We start from the raw sequence: 14,262 nt of genomic DNA on the forward strand, positions 1-14,262 counted from the left end.
CATAACCCTCTTTTCATATTCTTGAGTATGTAACCAACACAGCAAACTGCAGGAGGCTTTTATCTCATCTGACCATAAATGTAAACGGCCTTTCCATCACTTTTCTTTGAAGGTCACATGCAAATCTCCCTTTGAGTCACAGTAACTGAACAGCGTGACCATTCATTTCTTGCTTGGAAATAAAACGATAGTTTGCATATGACCACTATAGTTAAATGTGTTGTTGATAATGGACTACTTTATACCAAGAGATTTTTCTAATATTACCATACATGAAGTGGTCAGACCATGAGGAACACCTGTGAACATAATGCAGCTTAATAACAATTGTTTATGGATCAAGTCTCACATCCACATTACTGACATACAGTAATGCAAATGTGTGTATGAAATCTGTCATGGTTTATAGACAAAAAGCCACGAGGCAAATTTAATTAGGTTTTGACTATATGAATTAGCAAGGTGGAAAAGAAGCAGGACAGTGGTCCTCAAGAAACATGGCTGGTCATCCCTGCTCCATAAGATAAGTGATACAGCTTAGATAATGGATAAATAAATTGAAATATAGTGTATTTCATCACTTGACCCACATAATGTGAATTTAGATGTAATAATTTACATTTGCTCTCAGTGAGACTGTTTTTTGTAAAGTTATAATTTTTAAATTTTACTCGTAAACTTTTAAGGTTTTTAAGGATGACACATGGGATAAGACAAATATTTTATTTAAGATTGAAACTATTCCAAATCATAGAATAAGACAACAAATCTACTATCCCTACTAAATTGGATCTTCTCATTGCAAACGTGATGCCCTTGTGGCAATCCTTTTATTGGAAATAAAAATGAAGTCATTTAATAACACATATCTTCCTTCAGTCTTCAGTTTGGCATGATGACTCTCGGGCCGACTTGGACTGAGTGCACTACGGCACACTGTGACATCACTGTCAAGTGTGGTTGCAGGTGTAACAGAGTGCACACCTGTGAGTGATATTGGGTGTGGTCACAGGTTAAACAGGGCAGAGAAAGTCTCCTATTAAGGTACAGTGTAAGAGCTGTTATGAAACTAGCCTGAAGCGTTACCAGCAATTCTTTATGGTAAGATGCTGTTTGTATTGTTATGGCAGTGATAAAGTAACACAGCTGTGTTATAGTCAGTTGTCTTCTTTCTCTGAACTCCTCCTGTAGTTTTTAGCCTTTGTCTTCCTAAAGGAGATAAAACCTGGGCTGGCCTCTTCTATCTTCTTTTCCTCACCACTTTTTTTCTGGTTCTCTTCCTCTGGTTCACCCACAGCTCTTCTTGTGTCTTTCTCCTCTTCCCTCTCTCTTTCCTCAGTCGCTTCTTCACTCTGGTCTTTTCTGCCCCCAGCCATTTCTTTGTCACTGCCCTCACCACAGTCGTCCTCGTCCTCGTCCTCGTCCTCCTCCTCCTTCTTCTTCTTCTCCTCCTCCTTATCATCCCCCTCCTCCTCTAGATGACTGAGGTGCATTCCCCTCTCCTTTCCTCTGACAGTTAAGAGCTGATCAGCAGTCTGTTCCTTTAGCACTCGGTTTGGTCTGCAGAAGATCATCCTCTGCTGGATGTCACAGGATGAATCAGTGTTTCTTTCCTGCTGCAGACTACACAGAAACTGATGAGCAACCCTCTTGTTTTCCTGATCACTGGTATCAGCCACATCCTCCAGACTGTAGTGGGTCCAGCGCTCAGGGTGCACCAAGTAATCTGGGATCCCTCTTTTCTTTGGTGGTGGGGGGCTGGTAGATGGGGGCTGGCTCGCTTTCTTGCTGGGGCATGGAGGCTGAGGGTGAACAAACTCACCATGTGTAGCATGATCCCGCTTTAGCGATGAGGAGGTCTGCTGGGTTACACTGTCCAGGCAGTCAAAGATGCTGTGGCTGCGATCTGAGAAAGCTGAGCTCCCTCCTTTCAGACTGAACGAAGTCGTAGCAGATGGAGCAGAGACCTTTACCTCCCTGTCATCGTCATCATCATTATCATCATCATCATCATCATCATCACGGTCCAGCTCTGGGTCAAACGGAGCTCTGCCAGGCTGTTCCTCAGGCTCAGAGTCATCAGTGGCTGACAGGTCATCCACATCCTCATCACGGTCATTTCTCTGATCACACATCCTTACACAGAAACTCAGCAGCTTGCTCACATCAACAACCTGACAAAGGTGAGATAGGAAGAGTTCAGAACCACAGCAGCACTTAAGAGACCAATACGTTCTAGCTTGTGGCCTTCATTATATCTTATAACCTGTACCATTATACCCAGTGCTGTGCTGGATATGTCAACAACTAACCAATATTGCATTGGTTTATGGCAGTGAAAATCATTTAGTCAGTGATAGGGAACAGGTAAGTCTGGTAAATGAAGTGTGTGTGTTTTCCTACCGGGTTTGTTTTGCTGTGGTACTATCCATGTCTGTTTTGGCCCACAGACTCTCTGGCTCTTTATGTCACTTTGTAAACCTGAGATGTAAAGTAGGAACATTAGAGCAATGAACAGATGCAGAAGAGAAACATCAGCAGAAAAGTGACGATATCACATCTGTATTTCAAACAGTAACTACCTTCAAACTTATAAGTCTGACAAATAAAAGTCACTACCACACACACACACAGACTGCTGCTGTGAATTATAATTGGACTGTCCCAGACAACAACATGCCTGTTTGCAGCGCCGTATTGCAGCATGAGCTAACGCTAGCTAACATGCTCATGCTAATCACTCTGGTGACTGGGTCTATGGAAGGAGCTGAACATCAGCTCCGACCCGTGGCAGAACTTCCCCCCTTCGTCTCTCACACTCCTATACTGAAACATACTTTAACACTTGGTTTAATTGTCCACGTTTACCTGACTCCGCTACAAACAAACTAGCAGTTAGCTCACAGCACCTCTACGAGCCCCTTCCGTGGATGTTTATATCGGTCGGTAACCAGATTAAAGCTTCTTTACCGCCACCTACTGGACTGGAGTGTGACTCACATTCTACTTATATCTACACAATAAAAGTTTTATTATCCCGGGTCTTTAACTTGGGCAAGACATTATTATTATGGTATTATTGTTATGACTCCATCGGACCATTATTATCAAACAGAACATTCCTGTCAGTCTTGTTCAGTCTGCTTTCCTTCTTTTGTTGGCTTTATCCCTTCAGAAAACTAACAATGATTCATTTCGTCATTTTAGGGAACTAACACACAGTTTATATATCTTTATTGCTGTTTTGTTTAAGTCCCGTGAGTCTGTTGATTATTTATTTATTTGTTTGTTTATCTGCTTATGAGTAATTGCTGCGGTCTGTCCAAATGCTGTTTTACAGACTGTCATTGAACATGCCAAAATTGTGTAGCTCCGTTGCTAGGGGAAACGAGGCTCCGCATGTAAACGCTACTCTTAAAACGACAGCTAGTTAGCTAACATAACTTAACTAGCTCATGTTGATCTATCGTGTGTAAACAACATGAAGGGAAAGGAAAACTCCGTTAAAGACGGTTATAACATAAAAATAACTGTCATCCGTGGAAATTACCTGGTAAGATCAGCGTTAACGTTAAGTAGTTTAGTTAACTAATCAAGCTGATGAAGAGTAATGTCAGTAATGTCAGTAGTGACATAACTGTGAAAGAAACTAAATCTGTCTATCCAACCAGGTAGCTAAAATATATAAAAACAATATTTATCGAGGACTACACCTCGTCCCAGCTACAGGTGTCATGGGGGTTCAGTAGCAGACAGAATCTTACCGAAGCTTGAGACACATGAGATGTGCTGGCTGCTTTGACTTTATGGCAAGCACGTTACTTAAATTGGATCAGTTTTTATCTTTAATTCATATATTACGCTTGAATACAAACATTATTATGTGTGAGAGTTGTGCCCTAAAGTCAAACAAGTATCCACCTAATGTAACATCTTTGTTTCTTCTTTTGTCAGAAAGGAAAAACTGCAGAGAACTTCCGGAGTTTTCTGCAGGTTGAAATGGATGGAATGGTGCTGGGACAGTCAGACAAGAAACCGTTTGACCCTGAGCACCAGCTTGTTATCTATGACTTTGACTGCAATTTCCACTGCCCCAGTGACACCCAGGCTCTCAGTGACATTGCCCAAAAACCTGTCATATGTAAGTTTTTTATTTTGGTCAGTTCTTGCTGCCGCTGTGATCTCTTGCAAATTCCCAACATCTCCTTAAATAACACATTTAACTGGTTAAATTGCCTCGGTACACCAAGAAAATCACATTCTTAAATAATAGTAGAATATTTCCATCACAGGCATCAGAGGAACATGGCAGATGATTTAGGTAGAATTTATATATGCTGTTATTTTAGCATAGAAACATTTCATTTTGCTAGCCTGGAACCAGTTTTAACCATTACTTTGTCCATTTGAATTTAGACCAGTCCTAATATTCTTACTGAGGGTTGTGCCCTAACATCAAACAAATTTCACCACACAAACTAGTGCATGGCGTTTCCAGCAGAAAATTTAACAGTATATGGATCAACAATAACCAAGTGATAAAATAAGACAATATGTGGACTTACTGTTAGTTATTGTCACACTGGTCCTAACTATTTTTGTTTATTGTTGCTGTTTTAGAGAACTGGCTTAGACTTCTGCTGGAATTTTAATGGCAGTTGATTGCAGTATGGTTGAAAGCATTATCAGTAGGTTTTCCAGGACCAAAACCTTTTTTGTGCATATTTCCTGCCTTGACACAGTGGGTCCAGTTCCCATAAATCACTGTGAAAATGTATTAGTATTTACAGCACTGTTTATTTTGAATGACCTTGTTGTGCTCAGTAACAGTCACAGAGGTCCTGCCCAAGGAGAAGAGAGTGGAGACAAAGACAGCTGTGCTGGGCCAAGCTGTGGTTGATCTGCTGCCCCTGCTGCACGGTACAGCTGTATCCATTATAAATGATATGTTTTTAAATAATTGTTTCCATCAGCTGCTTTTTGTGGAGACTAGGACAGCAGGAAGTGACTTCAAAGAACTGAATTACAGGGCAGGACTTTTATTGTTGGAATGATTTTTTCTTCAGGTCAGTGCAGCTTCACAGCCAAAGTCCCACTGAATCCAATGACAAGCTCCCAGGCCAGAGAGTCCTCCCAGGACCCCAGGCACAGGGTTGGTTGGCAACTATAATAGCAATAATATCCAGATGTTATTAGGGGTAGGGTCATAGCTACAATAAATGGTAGTTTGCACAAATGTTTAGGTGGGATTTCCAGTTTACAGCACAAGGTGCAAAGGACATGTATTAGTTTATATTTCCATCTGAGTGTTGACAATCTTCAAAGCAAAGGGATTCATTAAAAGAAAATACTTAGAAACATTATTTTTAAAGTTGCATTGTACGTATTGTTTAAGGTCATCATTGGTTACTCCCGAAGGCAACTGAAAACTGTTAGTCATAGCCCTTTTTAAATGTTCCTGCCAAATTCATCTGTACTTAAACTAGAGACTAAAGTACAGGCCGATTTTTTCAGTTTGTCCGTCATTATATTTCCCAGCAGTCTTTAAAAACACTTAGAACATCAGACAGTAAGCTTGTGGTATTTTTCACAACCTTTAACTCAACAAATACATTTGCAGACAATACAGTTATACACTCAATGAATAAACTATGAATGTGCCTATTTTGCAGCCGACTTTAGATGTGCATGTCACTGTGTTGGAGCCACTGCTGTGTGAGACTGAACGTGCAGCCTGCACCCTGCTGAAGGTAACCGTAGAGACAGCCTACTGTGTCCCGGAGTCATGGATGCTGCCACCAGACTGCGCCCCTACCCCCTGCACATACACTGCTGCCCTGCAAGTGCCACTTACTGCAGAGGTGAGTGTTAAACTTTTCATGTAGTTTCTTTAAACTAGTTCACTGAATGGAACAAGTGACAATCCTATTTATTTTGTATTGCTCTAGGCATGTGTAACTCTCCAAGAAAAAATTTAGGGAATTTTTAATCTATAATGATCAAATATTGTCATAGTTAATGACAGCACTAGACTGATATGTAATAGATAATCAACGCTGATCCATTTAGACCAAATTTAAATTTGAATCTTTCCAACATGGAGGACTTTAACATTGTGACTGTACGACTCCGCTGATTCCAGAAAGATCAAGTGCTGGTGTTCTATGAAGGGCAGCTAAAGCCAGGTGGTCAGAGGGAGGAAAAGAGCCGACAGAAAAAGATGCCCCATCAGGCACTGCTGGTCCCAGGAAATCAATTCTTGCCAGGAGCCTTCTTCCAGGCAGAGCCCATCGAACAGGAGGATGGCGAACTGACCAGCTTAGAGGTAACTCTGTTTTTATGCTGCACCTGTATTAGCTGGAATGCCTTGGTGAGATAAATTATAGGCTTAACTAGTAACTTGTGATAAGAGAAAGGTAAATTTCTCTTCAAAGCATATATAATACTGCAGATGATTAGAACATAGAAATGAACTCAATATGGAGGCAGGGTCTGTTGCAGGGTTGAAGGATCTAAATGTTTCTACAGAATCAGGAGTTTCGTAACAAGGTAGAGACGGCTGAAAACAGGGTGAGCTGGGACACAGAGATGTGTTGCTTCATGGATGCAGGAGGAACTGCCAGGTCAGCTACACACACAGGCCTACCTGAACAACATGCTACCTATTGGAAATTACTTTAAAGAGAATGTTCCTGAAGTGAAGAGTGGGGCATTAGTTTTTTAACACATTTCAGGCAACAATTTGCAGCATTGAATGGCACCAGTAAAATTACATAGAGAGATACACATATAAAAGGAGATATGAAAAGATTTGTGTCAGTGTTGACTGTAATTTTAGGCTGCGGGAGAGGATCACTGCAAGCAGACTGTGGCCAGTGGAGATTATGAGGTTGCTGGCTCCACTTGAAAAGACAGCAAAAACCAAAGAGGTGAGACACCTTTTGTGAACAGTATTGACATTATATTGTTAGTTCTTTACCCTGAACCTAATGTAGGAAATAAGGGGAAACATTCAAAATCAAAATGCTGCAAATCAAAATGCATTGTACTTTAACCAAAGCTAATGTGATGCTTTAGTAGAAACTTTACTAGATATCTAAATAAACCATTTTCCAAGCACTTGTGTTACTGGTTTAAAACCAGAAGCAAAGATCAATTACAGACCAACAAGTTCTTCCAGTCAGTGGCAGAAAATCTTTACTGCATGTTTACTCTGTGTGTGTGTGTGTGTGGGTGTGTAGCTGCCTGAGGAGAACCCAAAGATCCCCTTCCATGGTGTGGCATTTGTAGACATGAGGCGGCTGTTGTATCCTGGAGTCAGCTGCATTCGAGGAGCATACAGCATTCAGCCATTCTCTGAGGCTGAGCTGCTGAATAAGGTCACACAAATACATGGTCACATGTTCTTCATTATTTACAGTTCTTGACCTCTGCCTGTATGTACTGAGTCGAGCTTGTATAATGTCTACCAGGAATGACCAAAACAAAAATGAAATTTCATCTGCTTCTTAAGGGAACACTTTCTGGAATAATGCATGTTGGCTTAGACACGTATGTCATGTATGACACATAAATGAAGAATTTATGAAAATAGCCTACTAAATATTGCTAGTACTGGTCCTATGGTGTGCATATTGGTAAGCCTCTATTTAAATGAGTTTGTCTTCTTCTACTTAAAGACCAACCGGAGTGTCAGTGTGTTAAAGGAGCTGACCAAGGCTGCAGCCATCCAAGGGAAAGCTCATGCCAGCTCAGCTGCAGGCTCTTACAAGGCAAATCCAGGGAAGTACCTGGATGGAAACAGCAACGAAGCCAAGGGTTCAGAGGACCCAACAAACAAGGTCAGGAAGGTCCTGATGGTCCGAATAAGAACAAGACAATTATTTTTACAGTCACCATATAAGTTGTATATAGTGAAACAAGTCCTTGAAAGTGTTTGAAAATTTTCCAACTTGAGGAAAGCTCAGCGTGGTGACACACTAGTTAGCTCTGTCACCTCACTACATAAAGGTTCCAGGTGTGAGTCATGTTCAGGCCTTTCTGTGTGGAGTTTTCCATGTTCTCCCTGTGCCTGTGTGGGTTTTCTATGGGCAGTCTGTCTTCCTCCCACAGTCCAAACACATGCAGGTTAGGTTCACTAGTGATTTTAAATTGCTCATAGCTGGGAATGTGAGCGTTTGTCATCATCACTGTCATAGATGGGCAGTTGGCACATGGTGTATCCTGCATCTTGCTCAGTGTCAGCTGGGATTGCTTCAGCTGCCATGTGACCATGAATAGCAGGAATAAGCAGTAGATAATTGATTAATGGAAAACCGAGAGGGTGATTTTTTTAATCCAGAAATTAATTCACCCTGACTTCAGTCTCACCAAACTGTAACTTCGGAAGTTGACATCCAGATTGTGTTTGTCAAGGTTGGAACCTTAATGTAATATGTTTTCATCATGCCAGCAACCTGGAAATGATAACAGGACAGCTGCAGTTGACAGTATGGCTGGCAGCCCGACCAAATCTGAATCACACATCAATAAGGAGGGAAATGTAAGTTGCCACTAAACAGCAATTCCGTGCAGTAGCAGGTTATTCACAAACCCAGTAGGTGCTGTTTACTGGAAACTGTGGTTCTAGTAAATGTTTAAAACCGATTCACTATGAGCACACTGTACACCCTTAATACTGTAATACACTGTAGTTCAGTGTCCTGTTTACATGCTTGCTGTAAGCATATTAACACACATATCCTGTCCATGACAGCTGTATATGGAGGGAAGAACTTACATTATAATTGAGATAGCCTTGGAGAAGCCATTGGTGCCCAAAACATCTCCAGAGGAGCTGTCCAGAAGGTAATGTGTTAAGTCCTCCGAATGCCGACTGTGGCCCTGAGCTATCCAAACTCCCGAGCAATCAAATGATATTAACTTCTGGAGTTGATTGGTCATTAACATGAATTCTTACTCGCTCTGTTTTGGTCTGTTACATTGACACTTGAATTTGTGACTGACTGTGGAACACAAATGACAAGATGTGTTTCTGTTTTCTGCAGAGTGAAGGCATTGATCCTGCCCAGACCTCCACTTCCAATGGGTCCCAGCAGAGCAGAAACAGTAAATCACAGATGCAGTTTATTTTTGCATACACAGGCACACAAACACAATCAAAATGAACCACACATCAGTGGAGAGCTGCTTACTTTCGAAATTTTCTCCATTGGTGTGTACTCCTGCAGGCAGTGCTGGGCTTCCAGGCAGCTAGGCAATGTGGTACCTTGTGTTTCAGACCTGTATGAGGACTGTGGAACAAAATACAGGCAGTCAGAAGATTTGAGCCATGAACAAATAAAGGGGCATCTGATGGGAATGACCACCTTACATATACATATATATATATTTATATATATATATGTATTAAATATTTCTATTAAATTTTATTCTCTCCTCAGAGTTATTCAGATGACCATCTGAGTTGTTCTCAGCTCAGACATTTTGCCAGGGAGGCTCAATTTATTGGAGATCATCAGCAGGCTGCTCAGTGCTACCAAGAGGTACAATACCCATTTAATACAGCTGTTTTTCACTCATAATAAATGAGGAAAACTTGCTGAAAACCTTTTTAGTCGTATTCATGAAAAAAATTCACATTAATAAAATAGACTAGGGTTGACAAATAACAATCATTCATTTTTTCAGACCTAATCGAAGTGCACAACTATAACTGACTTTTGTTCTTGTCACAAATGCACCTTCATGTATCACTGGCTTCTCTTTCTCTTATGTTTGTAGCACATCAGTGTTTTGTGTGTTTGTTGTAGTAACTGGCCACAAGTCATGTTGTAGAAGTGATTAATGACAGTCACTACACAGATGATGACTCACTGCTAAAATAACTAAAGTGGCCACTGAATTATGCATTTGTTCCCTTGCAGTTAGTGCTGAGGCACCCTAGTGAGCCTTCCCATATGTTTGCGTATGGAAGCCTTCACATGCTGACAGGAGACTACATGAAGGCGAAAGAGTGTTACTTTGATGCTCTTTTGATCCAGCAGACACACCAACCCAGGTTAGAAATTCTCCAGTTACAATAAAAGATTATTTATCCATCACTGGGAATAAAATACTTGTGAAGTGTCTTTTGGCATTGTGTAAAGGACACTACAGACAGTATCACTTTGTCATTTTGTTCATTTGAAAATATGCAACACAATAACTTTGCATAATAACTGATAACGGTGTCCTCTCATTTCTCCAGCCTGATGATGTGTGGGGTATTGGCCGTGATGTTTGAACAGTACAAGGAAGCCCAGACGTTTCTGGAGCGAGTCAGTGATATATACCCATCCAGTGTGGTGGGCTGGACGCTGCTGGGTGAGATGAAAGTCTGCATTCCTACTCACTGCTGTTTAACCTGTGGACCTGCTACTAACACAGAATACATACTGACTGCTACTACAAACACTCTTTTTGTCAGATTACCTTATCATCCAGTCATTGGTTCTTATGAAGTTCAACCTACACAAGATACTTTGAATAACATGGTGTATGTGTATTTTTAATTAGTTTAATAGTTTGACTTATTCTGGGTCTGCGGTCTAGGTTTGTTCCATGAGATCCAGGATAAATCCATCTTAGCGGAGTGGGCTTTTCTGGAGGCCAGAAGACAGCTGACAGTGGAAACAAAAAAGCAAACAGAGAGTGAGGAGAAGAAGAAAAACATGAAAGAAGACCAGCAGGAGGAAGAGGAATCAGCCACACCTGCATGTCAGTCACCTGGTGTTATTCAAGGTAAAGTGCAGCAGCAATGAAAGTACGAGTAAGAGTGTACTGTCTCATCATAGTGTCTTCTCTGGCCATGAGAACAAATTAAGCAACAAGCAGACCTCCCAATCTGGCAAAAACAGAATTATAGGAGAGACTCTGGTGCTATATCTATGCCAGTGGTGACTGAGAGATGGGAAATGGTGTTTGGTTTGTTCCTGATTTGTTACCACTTGTCCTTTTTTCTAATGGAGCTGCAGTGCTGAAACTTAGGGCTTACGCTTTACCATTCAGGAGAGTAAATGATGACTCAGATTTGTTAACATGCACAACAGGTTTTCCGTGATTGCTATTTACTGTAAAATCACAAATAAAAGTAAATTGTGTAATTGCAGTGTTTTAGTTGTTAAAGTTCTCTGTGCACTTTTGGCTGAGCTGTGTGTGACAGTGAATATGGGTTCCTGGAGCAGTCCAGCAGTTCATGTTATCTGACAATATTACTTAATTTTTCTCCTAGGCCCAGAGTTTGTTGACCAGTATGCAAAGATAAACAAAGAGCCTTTGGCACAGAGTGTCAGCTCCAGATCAGCTCCAGATAAATTCACCTCCACCATTTACACAGCAACGGCCCAGTTCCTGTTGCAGAACAATGCCCTACAGGTAAAAACACAGGTACCTGGTGGTTCACCAAGTTGACCAGCCAGCTGGATTCACACTTGTCAAATATGAATAAAAAACAACCTACAATGTTTATGTTAAAACACCTGGAGGAAGACACTTGACTGGAAAACCTATATACTATGTAAGTCCTGTTTTGGAGAATCAAACAGTATCTACATGTTTATTTTCATGACATGCAGTTATTAGCTGACATTGTTTTCTTTTGTCAGATGGCAGAGTGTGCTCTTTCCCATGAGCTGCTGTGTCCTGAAGGTGGTTGCAGTGTCTCCTACCTCCTTCATCTGGCCCAGTGGCAGCTGCTCAGAGGAGACTACTGCAGTGCTGCTGCCAGCATCAAGGAGGTACTTGATGCTGGCAGAGATCAGGTACTTGTACACCGAGTGTTAGGTGCAATACTGAGTAAGGACCAGATGGAAAGTCTGACACTGGGGTTTGTCACTTCCATAATGCTTAGTCCACAGCCTTTAATTGAACATGTGTCTAAATTGCAGCAGGAATGCACTTATAATGTTGAATTTAAGAGCTTTTTTCATCGCATTGTTGTTTGTATGCAGCAAATAAATACACTCCAGACTATGGGTATTTAGACAGCTACATATCTGACCTTTAATTTAAGTAGGTTTAAATCAGTACAGAAAGAATAGTGTATGGGATATAGCCCTTATAACACAGAGTGCTCAAAGTTTAGGGTCTCCAAAGTAAATGGACACTTGTTTACTAAATGTTTCTTGGACAGCTGATTGTCACTTTGGTGTTAGTTTATTCATTAACAAGGTCACACATGCCTCAGAGATGACAGAGAGTTGCCATTTAGATGTGAAGAAGGGACCATGCAAATTAGCATCTCTTCTGAACACTGACCTGAGACATGTTGTTCACCCTGTGAGCAGGATGCAGATGTGTGGGCTCTGAATGGTCACTGTCACTACCTGCAAAGGGCCTTCTATGATGCTCAGGACAGCTACGAGCGGAGTCTCAACCTCTCACAGCAGCCATCAGACTCTTTTCTTGTCCTCTTACGGCTGGGATCCATCTATCTTCAACAGGAGAAGGTCAAATATCGAGAGAAGCTTCACTACTGCAATTTAATTGTGTACTATGCTGTAGAAATTCTTAAGTACTATAGTGAAACATTGTAGTCAGAGCAGATTTTCTAAATTAGTAAAATAAGCTAAAAGGTTGTGTAAAAATGTTTTTTCATTTTACGCTATTGCTTTGCATGTGTGCCATTAAAAAGCAGACAGAAATTAGTTATGTTATATAGTTCTATGGAATTTATATGAAAACACATCATTATAAATGTACAACATCTTGTGTGAAGCCACTACCTGCAATATTTTTATATTTTTAACTTTTAGTTTAAGCAAGCCAAAGTTATCTACCTGCAGGCCTGTGAGCAGTTTCCATCCTGCCCCACCTGGCTGGGCCTGGGCACAGCTTGTTACCAGGTAAAACTTAACCTCCACCTCCAGAAGGATGTAAGCCTGAAAATATATTTCAGTTAAGCTTGGTTTATTGGTTAAGCTAAAAATGGAGTGCACATATTGAACAAGTGTAATAAAATGTAGTTATTATTATATACTGTTATAAATAATATAAAATATGTATAAGGTAAAAAAAATGCATTGGAGGTAACTGCTAACAAAGCCCAGGTTTCTCTTAGAACAATTGGGGACTAGCACACTTTGGTTGGGAGTTTTTTTAATTGGCTTTGGAAGGAAATGAGCACTGGATGTGTCTGTGTGTGTTTTTGTGTGTTTGTCTTTGTAGCTGCAGGAGCTGAGTCTAGCTGAGGAAGCTTTAATTGAGGCAAACTATTTGAATCACCAGAATGCAGAGATGTGGGCTTACCTGTCTCTGATCAGCTTGAAGGTGAGTAGGGAACATGATGAAAGTACACGAGCTGTGTCCCACCTCAGGTTAGGTTGGCTCTAGATTCCAAGAATCAGGAGTAGATTCTGGGTGAATTCTTGTCAATGTGCACTACCCCATGTTAATTTGAACCTAGCTATATCCCTACCCATCATGTCTTATGATGATTAAGTAGATCCCAACTTTAATTCATCTTCACTCCATCTCTGGCCAATTATCTCTGCCTATTCCTGACTCTTGGAAATGTCTAACTTACTATATCCTTTTGCTCACTAATCACATGACCTCATTCACACAGTCTCACTACAGGGGCCTGAACTAAACATGTTATCATGTTATCACCCTTTTTTTTAACAGTCTGGCAAAAAAGAGGAAGCAGAATTATTTTATAAATATGCAGTAAAGGTGAGTTATGTGAATTCTATATTACAAATGTTTTAGTGAACAAATAGACCTACAATTAAATTATTTAAAAGCAAAGTCTTCTGACTTTGCTTTGGGTCAGGAGAACACAAATTTTACAGTAATAATATGATCATTTAAGTAAATTTGTTCTTTTTTCCAATATGTATTTGAAAATTGTATTTGTTTTAATTTCACTTCCATCTGACAAAATCCTTTTGTCTTCTTGGTATCCAGTTCAACCTGCAGAACGAGTCACTGCAGAAGGAGTTAAATGAGCAGCAGGATCAGCTATACCACAGTAATTGATGTTTTGGGACAAGCTCTGAAGTTGGTATTTAACTTGTTTACTATATGAAAACCCCGTTATTTAAAACATCAGATACAACTGAAACACCTGAAAAGGAGAGAATGCTCCTGGAATAGACATAGTAAGCATTGCCAACTCTGTTTTGTTTGCTGTCATTCTACTGTTTTGCAATAAAGACTGGACCAAAAAAAAAAAAAAAACATAATGCGCATGCTCAGTACTCTTTTTGTCATTGGTTCCGA

At 40.5% G+C, this 14,262-nt stretch overlaps 2 protein-coding genes across 6 annotated transcripts; one reads left to right on the forward strand and one right to left on the reverse strand.

Moving 5' to 3' along the window:
• Positions 1-709: 709 nt before the first annotated feature.
• On the reverse strand, positions 710-2,952 carry LOC113122074 (protein TSSC4). 3 transcript variants are annotated; one of them, XM_026293011.1, is made up of 3 exons: positions 2,869-2,952; positions 2,404-2,481; positions 710-2,174 (listed from the first exon to the last, which is right to left on the reverse strand). In XM_026293011.1, exon 3 carries the CDS (start codon positions 2,133-2,135, stop codon positions 1,158-1,160), a length of 978 nt encoding a protein of 325 aa, XP_026148796.1. In that variant the 5' UTR covers positions 2,136-2,174; positions 2,404-2,481; positions 2,869-2,952; the 3' UTR covers positions 710-1,157. The 3 variants fall into 3 exon arrangements, with proteins under 3 accessions (XP_026148796.1, XP_026148794.1, XP_026148795.1); XM_026293009.1 differs by lacking the exon at positions 2,869-2,952 and adding an exon at positions 2,681-2,846; XM_026293010.1 differs by lacking the exon at positions 2,869-2,952 and adding an exon at positions 2,583-2,846.
• A 439-nt stretch (positions 2,953-3,391) lies between these two features.
• Positions 3,392-14,197, forward strand: LOC113122393 (cilia- and flagella-associated protein 70-like). 3 transcript variants are annotated; one of them, XM_026293704.1, is made up of 24 exons: positions 3,392-3,553; positions 3,955-4,141; positions 4,825-4,920; positions 5,067-5,152; positions 5,673-5,861; positions 6,143-6,325; positions 6,529-6,623; positions 6,839-6,929; positions 7,242-7,379; positions 7,680-7,841; positions 8,453-8,542; positions 8,756-8,847; positions 9,048-9,108; positions 9,444-9,545; positions 9,927-10,060; positions 10,250-10,365; positions 10,594-10,782; positions 11,273-11,415; positions 11,646-11,801; positions 12,327-12,488; positions 12,795-12,884; positions 13,207-13,308; positions 13,666-13,713; positions 13,948-14,197. In XM_026293704.1, exons 1-24 carry the CDS (start codon positions 3,482-3,484, stop codon positions 14,017-14,019), a joined length of 2,856 nt encoding a protein of 951 aa, XP_026149489.1. In that variant the 5' UTR covers positions 3,392-3,481; the 3' UTR covers positions 14,020-14,197. The 3 variants fall into 3 exon arrangements, with proteins under 3 accessions (XP_026149489.1, XP_026149490.1, XP_026149491.1); XM_026293705.1 differs by having other exon boundaries at positions 12,825-12,884; XM_026293706.1 differs by lacking the exon at positions 9,444-9,545.
• The last annotated feature ends 65 nt before the right edge of the window (positions 14,198-14,262 follow it).

This window comes from Mastacembelus armatus, chromosome 3, assembly GCF_900324485.2.
Source record: "Mastacembelus armatus chromosome 3, fMasArm1.2, whole genome shotgun sequence".
In the NCBI taxonomy this organism is placed as follows: domain Eukaryota; kingdom Metazoa; phylum Chordata; class Actinopteri; order Synbranchiformes; family Mastacembelidae; genus Mastacembelus; species Mastacembelus armatus.